Here is a 10,919-nt window from a genome sequence, read left to right as displayed (position 1 = left end):
TTATGATTATTTTGTATTTGGGGGTATTTGTGTGTGTGTGTGTGTGTGTGTGTGTGTGTGTGTATCTTGCAGATGGAACCCAAATCTGAATACAAAATTCATTTGTTTCATATAGAGCCTGTACATAAAGTTGGAAGGTAGTTTTATATGATGGTTTAGTGTACTTTTGTTTTTACTGGACCCTGTCACAAGAGGTCAGGTGAGGAATCACCTGTGGCATCATATCATGCTTGGAAAGTTTCAGATCTTAGAGATGTTGGGGCTTCATTTTCAGAATGGAGCTGTTCAACTGCAAGGTGGGCAGAAAGCACAGGTCTTGCCTGCCAGTCTCAGAGTCTCAGATGGGTGTTAGCCAGGAAAGAGTAAGAGAGGAAACACATGCATTTTATACTAAAGAACTTCTTATTCATAAAAATGAAACATTACATAATGTATCAGCACAAGAAGCCAAGAAAGAAATTCATCACAGAATTCTTTCAGATTGCTCCATTTGCTCAAGCCAACATGGCTTACTTATGTCAAGGTCAGGGCACCCAGAGAGATTGTAAAAGGGAAGAAAACCACACATTGAAGAGTTCCACCCAGGGTCAGGGGAGTTGAGCCATCTGTGTAAGAAAATGGAGAAGCCATTCATGGAGACATCCAAGTGCTTGTCCATACAGTGATGGACAGACAGCATCCACATCCCTGTGGAGCCATGGAGAAAGGAGAAGCAGAAAACAAAGACATCAGCTGCACATGCAGGAATGCTGAGGGAGAACTCAAGCTGCAGTGGCATGACGGGTACCTTTCCCTGCGCACAGAGAGCTGCTCTCAGGGAAGGGGCAGGAGACCTCACCAAAAGAAACCAGGGGGTGGGTTTGTGGAAAAGGGGATGACGGTGACCCCCAAGGGCAAGGAGAAGGACCTCTGTGGTCCTGCCACGTAAGCCTGAGAACAAGCTGCTTTATATGGTGAAAGGCTTGGCAAGGACACAAAATTGCAGACCTTGAGGTAGAGAAATCACCGTGCATCATACCAGCAAACTCTAAGAGTCAGGCTGGTTCCTTGTTTGTCTAAAGAGTGACTCCGAAATGGTATTAGGGAGGAGACATCAAGAAGGAGACAATCAAGGGCTGCGGAGATAGCTCAGTTGGTAGCACAAGGCCCTGGGTTCAATCCTCAGTACCGCAAAAAAAAAAAAAAAGAGACAATCAGGGAAAAGATAAGATCAGGGAGAAAGGGCTTTTTAGTTTGAATCTATCCCATTTATTGATTCTTGCTTTTATTTCTTGTGCTTTGGGAGTCTTGTTAAGGAAGTCTGATCCTAAGGCAACATGATGAAGATTTGGACCTACTTTTTCTTCTGTTTGGTGCAGGGTCTCTGGTCTAATGCCTAGGTCCTTGATTCATTTTGAGTTGAGTTTTGTACAGGGTGAGAGATAGGGATTTAATTTCATTTTGCTGCATATGGATTTCCAGTTTTCCCAGCACCATTTGTTGAAGAGGCTATCTTTTCTCCATTGTTTGTTTTTGGCACCTTTGTCTAGTATGAGATGACTGTACTTGTGTGGGTTTGTCTCCGTATCTTCTCTTCTGTACCATTGATCTACACGTCTGTTTTGGTGCCAGTACCAAAGGAAACAATCAACAATATGAAGAGAGAGCCTACAGAGTGGGAGAAAATCTTTGCCACACGCACTTCAGATAGAGCACTAATCTCCAGAATTTATAAGAACTCAGAAAAACTTTATACCAAGAATACAAATAACCCAATCAAAAATGGGCTAAGGAAATGAGTAGACACTTCACGGAAGAAGATCTACAAGCAATCAACAGATATATGAAAAAATGCTCAATATCTCTAGTAATAAGAGAAATGCAAATCAAAACTACCCTACGATTTCATCTCACCCCTATCAGAATGGCAATCATCAAGAATACAAGCAATAATAAATGTTGGTAAGGATGTGGAACAAGGTACACTCATACATTGCTGGTGGGGCTGTAAATTGGTGCAATCATTCTGGAAAGCAGTGTGGAGATTTCTCAGAAAACTTGGAATGGACCCACCATTGACCCAGCTATCCCACTCCACGGTTTATACCCAAAGGACTTAAAATCAGCATACTACAGTGATGTAGCCACATCAATGTTTATAGCGGCTCAATTCACAATAGCTAGATTGTGGAACCAACCTAGATGCCCTTCAATAGATGAATGGATAAAGAAACTGTGGTATATATATACACAATGGAATATGATTCAGCCATAAAGAATAAAATTATGGCATTTGCAGGTAAATGAATGGAGATGGAGAATATCATGCTAAGTGAAATAAGTCAATCCCAAAAAAAACAAAGACCAAATGATTTTTCTGATAAGTGGACGATGAAACATAACGGAGGGGTGGGGGGGCAGGTAAGAGAAGAATGGAAGAAGGATGGATTGTGTAGAAGGAGATGAGGGGTGGGGAGGGAGTGGGGGAAGGAAGGAATAGAATGAGACAAACATCATTATCCTGTGTACATGTATGATTACGCAAACGGTGTGACTCTGCTTTATGTACAACCAGAGAAATGAAAGTTGTACCCCATTTGTGTACATGAATCAAAAACAATAATAATAAAAAAGAAGATCAGGGAGAAGAAGGCAGGGGAAAAAGAAAAAAACATGTCAGTTTCAAAGCCACAAGCCTTGTAGTCAAGTATCAAGTGGACCTGTTACAATTCTGCCCATCGGCAAGAGGAGAGACTGTAAAAGGGTGACTCAAAGGCAACATCCACGTGCTCTCTGTCTGGAGTTGTAATTCACTTGTTAATTTTGAAGATGGTCCAAGAAACATTTTCTTGAACAGCAGTGTTTTTCCTGTATCTTCACTGGGGCAGCTTCTTCCTAAGCTATGTTGGCATGTTCACCGTAGCTGGAGAGATCTCTGGCATTTCTTCCTGTAGCTCTGTGACCTGTGGAACACCTTGTACAAAAGATATAGATTTCACAGAAAAATACATATATAGGCCACTTGTTAATCCCAAAATGGAGTAAACAATATAGCAAAAATGTCATCAAATCCATTTCACACCCAAACTGGATAGATGTGTTGTATGGAGTCTCTGCAGCATTTTACAGATTTGAGCTTTGATGTTAACAAGGAGCGTCGATGATGGCAGGTCATCTCGCCATCACAGGACTTCCCTGTGCCCGGGGTACTCGCTCATCACCCACATCTCCTCATGTAACGGGTTCACTGGATCCTTTGACCATGTCTCTTATCACTTTGAAACTTACGTGTTTTTTCTTTTTCCCAACCTTCTCCCTGACCTTCTCCTTCCTGATCTCTCCTCCCTAATCTCATTTTCTCTGAATCACCTCTATAAAAGCCCCTGTTCCTGCTGATGGGCAGAATTACAGCCTCTGGGACAGGAGTCCCCTGCGTTTCTCCTTTGCTAGCAAAGCAATAAACCATCTTTTTCTTTTTTCTCAAAACTGTGTCCTCATTATTGGGTTGGCATCGGAGACAAGGACCAAGCTTTTGGTGACAATCACAGCAGGTATTTTAAGGAAAAAGTTGCACTGCGATCTCGATAAAAGCGACAGGATTTCGTGTTACCACAGTGGAGCAGCAAGAGCCCCCGCAGTGCAGCAGGAAGGCCAGTCAGTGTGGGTGCTGCCTGAAGGGCGCTTGTCCCCATGAGGGCTGGCAGCATGCTTCTGGGGTCTGCGGTGGCTTCCATCCCCAGGCACAGTGCAGGCATCTGGACAGGTGCTGGCGCTGGCGTGTTCCCCACGAGGGGCTTCCCTAGGAAATCTCGCAGCTGTTGCTGGTGCCCTCGTAGGGTGGGCTCTGGGGTAGGCAGGCATCTTGACTTTGTGGAGGCTGTTTCTCCTGTGGGTCTCTGGCGGTGAGGGAGTAGGAGCAGCCCTGCATCGTCCTGGTATCCAGGCCATGGGCCATGGAGAAGGACTTGAGGTGGCCCCTCAAGGCCGGGGCAGCAGGAGCTTGTCCACCAGGTGCACCGGAGTTCAGGACACCGCAGCCCCACAGCAGAGGTCTTGCAAGCTCAGCACTTAGGAAGGAAGGAGACCAGCTTAGTTTGTGCCGTCCCTACCTGGTGCTGGCCAGCAGAGAGCAACCCCCACCTGGCCTCCCTCCCTCTGGGATCTGGGGACACCTGTGACTGTGGTACTCGTGCATGCAGCAAAGCCCTGTGCCTCCACCTCTGCCCAGGTACAGATTACAAATATTCTTCACCTGAGCCTTCTTCCAAAGCTGTGATAACTACTTCTCTCAGATTAATTACACTTACTTTTTGAGAATAGATGCAGTGGCCTTGAGCTGAGTCCAGGGGGCTATGGAGCAGCTTTTGTGCCTGGTGGACACAGTGGCACCTGGCCTACCCTTGCTTGGCCTCCAGAGCAGGTCCATCCCATACTGAACCAGCATGATCCAGCCAGCTCTGTGAAGGACTCTGTGATGTTGAAATTGCACAGAGGGCTGACCTCAAAGAAGTTCATGCCCAGGCGAGCAGCCCGGTCCTGAGCCTGCTCAGTGGGCACAAGCCACTTGAATGCCAGGAGCAGATGGTTCCCTACCAGGATCTTGGGGAGCGGAAGTGAACTAGAGGTAGATAAGTGAGGAAAGCAGGTCCCTTGGGGAGCTTTGCTGTCTGTGGCACTTTGAGTGGCCTGGGCTGAGTGGGGCCTTCCTGCACATTCACACCACCCAGAAGCTCAGAATGGGACTTCGTGTGGAAATAGGGTCTCTGCAGATGTACTTACTTAACATGGGGTCATACTGACTAGGGTGGGCACTACTCCAATGACAGGGTCTCCGTAAGAGGAGGGCAGGACACCAGGGCACAGAAGAGAAGCCACCTGGAGTCAGAAGCCAGGATTGGAATGAGGCGGCCACAAGCCAAGGGACACCCAGGCTGGCTGCCACCAGGAGCCGGAGGGCAGGAAGGAGCTTCTCAAAGGAACAGCCCTGCCTACACTGAACCGTGGGTTTCTGCCCTTGAGAACTGTGAGAAGACGCTGTCTGGGTTTTGTGGTTCTCTCATCTGTGCTTGCTTTTCTCTTGCAGTGCTGGTGATGGACCCAGGGCCTCACACAAGCTAGGCAAGCACTCTGTCTGAGCCGCACCCCACCCTGATTTAAGGCACCAGGCATTGGTCATGTCTTAGGGCAGCCTTCAAGACAGGAGGCTTGGCACTGGCCAGCGGTGTCCCCACTGGCAGTTGGGCTGGTTAGGTGCCAGCCAGCAGCAGCCTGCTCACTGCCCACCCACCTGATCCTGGCAGGGAGTACCCCAGGAGGAACGTGAGCCTGGCCCAGATTCTCGGGTGCTGGAGGTGCTCTGTGGCAACACTGGGGTGTGGCCCTGTCCAGATCCTGCTGTGGAGCTGTGCATGCTTCCTGCTCTGGAAGCCCCTGCCCTGAGCTCAGGCCCACATGGGTCCACAGCCCCTGGGGGGCCTGGCCCATCCCTGGTCTAATGTCCCCCCAAGCCTGTGTGGAACAGCATGATACCTCATTGATCTTGGATCCATCGATTGATGCCCTCAAAGATCAGCGGACCACACCTGGGGCAGAAAGCACAAGGCTTAACAGAAGGCTGCAGGTGACTTGGACATGCAGGCCTGACCCAGGGCTCCGTGGCTGGCCTGCTGCTTTCAGTTCAAGACACGCAGCTAAACAAATAGCTGTCTACTTATTTTAACACAAAGTACTTCTGACCCATCTGCAGAATGTGGCAGTTATGTTGTCTGTTCCGAGGACATTGCACATGTAGTGCACACGTGTGCACACGCAGCTCACACATGCATGCACACAGACTCACTAGCACACACGAGCACATCTGCAACTGAAAGGGTCAAGCCCACCGGCAACAGAGGCTTTAGACTTGCATCGAGTACTCACGGCCATCAAAGGGTGGTCAGGTAGGCACTTGCGATGTCGATCTCCAGAGCCAGCTTGATCTCCAGACTCCAGGAAAGTAGGTTCCCTGTGCGCCTCTGGAGTAGGAGCAGAAGATGGGGCAGGGACAACTCTGCACCATCTGTGACACTGGAAAAGAGGGTGGAGGCTGTTTGGTAGGAACCAGTGTTCCTTCCTGACCACCAGCCCTCAAAGTTGTCAGTGTCCATCCAGCAGCCAGCCTGAGGCCCCAGCAAAACCACCACATGTCTCTGGGGGCCACTTGAACGTTGGTGTGTCCTGGACTCCTTCTCTTTTCTAATTGTCCCTTAAAAAGTCAAACTAGAAAAAAATAGTGATGGGTTTTAACATGATTCTCAAACATTTAAGTAAATCTAATGTAGGTTTTTAAATTTTCATTTTCAAAGAACCTGAGTCTACATTGGGGACAAATGGTCTAAAGGTTGGGCAGGACCTTCAACCCCTGACTGCACCATAAGCAGCTCACAGGGCTGAGCCCCTCAGACACATCCCGAATGTATCAGTACCAGGAGCCACACAGGCCCTTTCTCTGTGGGTGATGGCACATGCCAGGGGTGCCAGGACCAGAAGGGCCAGAGTGGTGCTCCAGGAAACCAGCAGGATAAGGCAGGACTCCCAGAGGCAGGTCCCCAGTGCTGTGTGTCCCTACAGCACCCCTTGGGACCATGGCACTGTTCTCTGGAATTGTCTCTTTTGGGTGCTGAGGATTGAACCCAGGGCCCTATGAATGCTAGCCAAGTGCTTTACCACTGAGCTGTACCCCAGCCCTTTCTATTTTATTTTGAGACAGGGTCTCACTAAACTGCCAGAAGGACCTTGAACTTGCCATCCTCCTGCCTCAGCCTCTGTGTTGCTGTGATTTCCACCATGCCCGGCTTCTTTCCTAGAGGTAATGTTAATACCTGTTTTCATGTGCAGTTAATATGCACCACAGGGGGAGATTCTTGGGGACCAGGAGCCCCCAGGGGCCTGGGAAGCCATGCACAGGAGCTGTGTCCTCACGGAGAGCAGTAGGACATGCTGACGCTTGGAGGAAGAGGGGGCGCTGGTGCAGGCCTGGAGGCACTGACTGTTGCCAACCACCCAGGTAGGAGCACCTTAGTTTCCTGAGAAGCAGATAAATCAGGAAGTCTGCTTTTCACCCACAGGGAAGCCGCCAGTAAGTCTGTGGGCAAGGAGATGGCAGCAAGCTGTTTTCCATGGGAGGCCAGAGGGCCCTGGGTGCTATTAGATGCGCTGGCCCTGCAAAGTGACAGCCAGGGCAACTCCTCACCAGTCCTGCTGTGGGCCATGGCCCTGAGCATGGCCCCAGAGAGCAGATGCAGATTTGGGACGAGGTGAGTGTCAGAGGGGGTGGGCCAAGGGTCCAACCTTGGGCATCAGTGAGGATCAGGTCCAGGGATCCACAGTGGACATGTGTCTGTGCAAAAGGGTCCGTGTGGACACAGCCAGAGGCTGGCCACACACACAGGGGCCTCCAGCTCCTGCAGACACTTGGCTGGATTCTGAGCATGCAGGAGGCCTAAGGACTTTGGGGTGCAGAGGGGGCAGGTCTGGCTTCTCAAGGAAAGTCCTCAGAAGGCCAGAGTTCCCTCACATGGGAGTGAGAGAAAGGAAAGTGTCAGCCAGGCATGGTGACATGTACCTGTGATCTCGGGAGGCCATGCATGAGAGTCCTAAGTTGGAGGTCAGCCTGGACAACTTAGCAAGAACCTATCCCAAAATAAAAAATAAAAAAGGACTGGGAGGTGAGTGTCAGAGGGGGTATAACTCAGTAGTAAAGCAACCCTGGGGTTCAATCCCCAGTATCAAAGGAGAAAGGTAGGAAAGAAAGAAAGAAGGGTGAGAGGGAGGGAAAGAAAGAGAGGGAAAGAGATATGAAGATGAGGCAAAGACAGTTTGGGTTCAACTGGGGCAACTGGGGGACATGGAGGCATTTAGTAAAATGAACAGCCCAGGCCAGAAACAGGCTTGGAGAAACTCCAGCTGCTCTGGGAGGTCAAGTGGGTCTCTCAGGGTCCAGCCAATGAAGCCTCTGAGGCAGGGGCCAGTTGGGCTTTAGCATGCAACCCTCAAATGCCAGGCATCCATCTCACAGGGCCATGAGTCCGGGGAGGATGGGCTGACATACTCAGAATACTGACCAGAGGACATTGTGGAGGGGGCTCCCTTGACTGGCCTTGGCAACCCCTTGCTGTGGGAGGGGTGCGGCTTAGGAGTGGGCAATGCAGTCACGTAGGAAGAGGTGTGGGAGCCCTGGAGAAGGTCCACTGGGGACCCCTGGAGAAGGTCCACTGGGGACTAACCTGGGACTGGTGGCAGCAGGAAATACTCAGTCGGATGAGTGGGGTGACCAGAACCTCAGAACCAGGGCCACCTAAGGGGCCAAGGTGGAGACCCTGTCCAGAGCCCAGGGGGAGGGAAAAGCACCCAGGTCCACTGGTCAGCAAGCCCTCTTGCTTCCGGCAGCCTGCTGGCCACTCAGAACTGGGCATGGTGGCATCAGGACTTTGCTGTCTCCTTGGTCATGCCCTTGAAGCGCCGTGCAGGGGAGGCTGAAAGCCAGGCCAGCATGGAGGAGTCTTATCACCAATGAGGCACCCTCCCTCAATAGGCTGTTGGCCTGTCCATGCTGCGAAGGGAGCTGCCAGCTGAGGCTGGGGCCAAAGCGTGAGGCTGTGTGTCCCTTGGGCCAAGGTACCTGACTCTCTAGAGCTGCAGCTGCTCCCAGAAGGATGGATCCCTGTGGATGGGTGGGCAGGGTTTGGGAGTGGGGCTGGCGGCAGAGGGCTTCTCCAGCCATCCTCTCGGGAGAGAGTGCACCAGACTCAAGGGGGAGAGAGGGTTTCTCAGTGCAGACTGGGGGCTTACAGGGGATGGAGACCTGTTTGCTACCCACCTGCCCATGTGGAGAGGGGCCTCCAACCATCCCTCCTCCCTCAGCATCACTGCCCACTTCCATGGGGATCCAGCCACCTATTGGGCCCCTGATTCCTCAGGAGTGGGGATATGACCCAGGAGGGCTAGGTCTGCCCTGTGGCATGGGGTTGGATCTTCTGCCCCCATGAGCTATTTTCAATCTACAGGGAGCCCACACATGACCTGGTGACCAGTGAGTTTGCTGTGGGGCTGTGGCCAGCTGGGTCCTATGCCCCTGTCCTGGACTGGTCCTCTTTCCTTCCCACCTCACCTCCGTCCCTCACCCTGATGGCCTCATGCTGCACACAAAGCTTCAGCCCAGGTGTATTTCCTTGAGACTGGGGTGAAGTGTCAGGTCTGTGGCAGAGTCTCAAAGTCCACACTGGGGACCTGAAACAGGAGTACAGGGGATAGGGTGAGGGGGAACTGAGACCACTCTGCAGGCGGACCCTGACGCTGGAGGAAAGAACTGGGGTCTCCTGGCCCAAAGAGGCTCTGCCTTGCAGGCTGTCGTGGTATTCACCCTTTCTCTCTCTTCAGACTTTTCTTTTCATGAGTATACATTTCTTCTGAAATAAAAGCTCTCTACCACTGAGCACCCCAGCACCAAATAAATAAATGAATGAATAAATACATTTGGTACTGGGGATGGAACGGTGTGGCCTGGGGGGTTTAACTGAGCCACATCCCCATCCCTTTTTATTTTGAGACAAGCTTTCACTAAGTTGCTTAGGGTCTTGCTCTGTTGCTGGGGGTGGCTTTGAAATAACAATCCTCCTGCCTTAACCTCCCACATCACTGGGATTTTGGTGAGCACCACTGTGCCCTGCTCCAATAAATATTTTAATTAGTGCGGTGCTGAGGATCCAACTCAGTGCCTCGTATGTGCTAGGCAAGCACTCAACACTGAGTCACAACCCCAGCTCTTCCAATATATATATATATATATAAACATATATTTTGGTGCTGGGGATTGAACCCAGGGCCTTGTGCATGCAAGGCAAGCACTCTACCAACTGAGCTATCTCCCCAGCTTCCTGATAAATATTTTTAAGAAGAAAAATGTATTTCCTGACCCACCAGAACCCATTCTTCTGCTTCCCTGAGAAACCACCTCCTGTGGTCACTCTGGCGTCCCTGGGTGGCTGCAAATGTGTGGTTGGGACACAGGAGTGGAGGCCAGAGGAGAGGAGGACCCAGCAGCTGCAGGAGGCCTGGAGAGCACAGAGGGGCCTCTGGGAAGAGGTACCACAGAACTCAGTCACAGACGCCAAGCCTAGGGGCAGCGAGGCCCGTGGAGCTTTGTGTCCCTTGGTCTGTGCCAGGTGGGACTCACCTGGAAGGTGTCACTAAGCACGGGGATCCAGAGACTGGCCTGGGAACCATGGCGGGCGTGTCCCACCCTGTAGTTTGGGGGCGACTGAGGCTGTCAGGCTCCGCTAGCGCTGTGGCGGTGGCTGCGACCCCAGCACTCTGGGTCCGGCCGCCGTCTTGTGTGCACTGCCAGCCCGTGAGGCGTCGGGGCCGCCACGATGAGTCCTAGGAAGTCGGGCTGCTCCTGGGAGACAGCGACGTGGCGAAGGCGAGATCCTGGCAAGCCTGCAGGGCTGGCAGCGGAGTCCCCCGACGGCCACCAGGCGGGCGAGCGGCGGGCCAGAGCTGTGTCCTCAGGCTTGGAGAGGCATCCGGGAGCGCGGGTGCCCAGCACCGACCCGAGACTCGCGGCGTCAGGGAGGAGTGGGAGACGCGGGGAGGAGTGGGAGACGCGGGGACCCCGAGGGACGGGGAGGAGTGGGAGACGCGGGGAGGAGTGGGAGACGCGGGGACCCCGAGGGACGGGGAGGAGTGGGAGACGCGGGGACCCCGAGGGACGCGGGGAGGAGTGGGAGACGCGGGGACCCCGAGGGACGCGGGGAGGAGTGGGAGACGCGGGGAGGAGTGGGAGACGCGGGGACCCCGAGGGACGGGGAGGAGTGGGAGACGCGGGGAGGAGTGGGAGACGCGGGGACCCCGAGGGACGCGGGGAGGAGTGGGAGACGCGGGGAGGAGTGGGAGACGCGGGG

The 10,919-nt window shown here is 52.3% G+C and overlaps 1 protein-coding gene across 1 annotated transcript; it reads right to left on the bottom strand.

Annotated features, from left to right (window-relative positions):
* Nucleotides 1-3,778: 3,778 nt before the first annotated feature.
* On the bottom strand, nucleotides 3,779-10,242 carry Rab40b (RAB40B, member RAS oncogene family). Its single transcript, XM_053743371.1, is given in 7 exon segments — nucleotides 3,779-3,831; nucleotides 3,834-3,877; nucleotides 3,879-3,966; nucleotides 3,969-4,046; nucleotides 4,378-4,428; nucleotides 4,431-4,597; nucleotides 10,193-10,242. Coding segments are annotated over 7 exon segments (531 nt in total).
* Nucleotides 10,243-10,919: the final 677 nt, after the last annotated feature.

This window comes from Sciurus carolinensis, chromosome 3 (genome assembly GCF_902686445.1).
Source record: "Sciurus carolinensis chromosome 3, mSciCar1.2, whole genome shotgun sequence".
Classification (NCBI taxonomy): Eukaryota; Metazoa; Chordata; class Mammalia; order Rodentia; family Sciuridae; genus Sciurus; species Sciurus carolinensis.
This window is presented reverse-complemented; position numbering and strand designations above follow the sequence as displayed.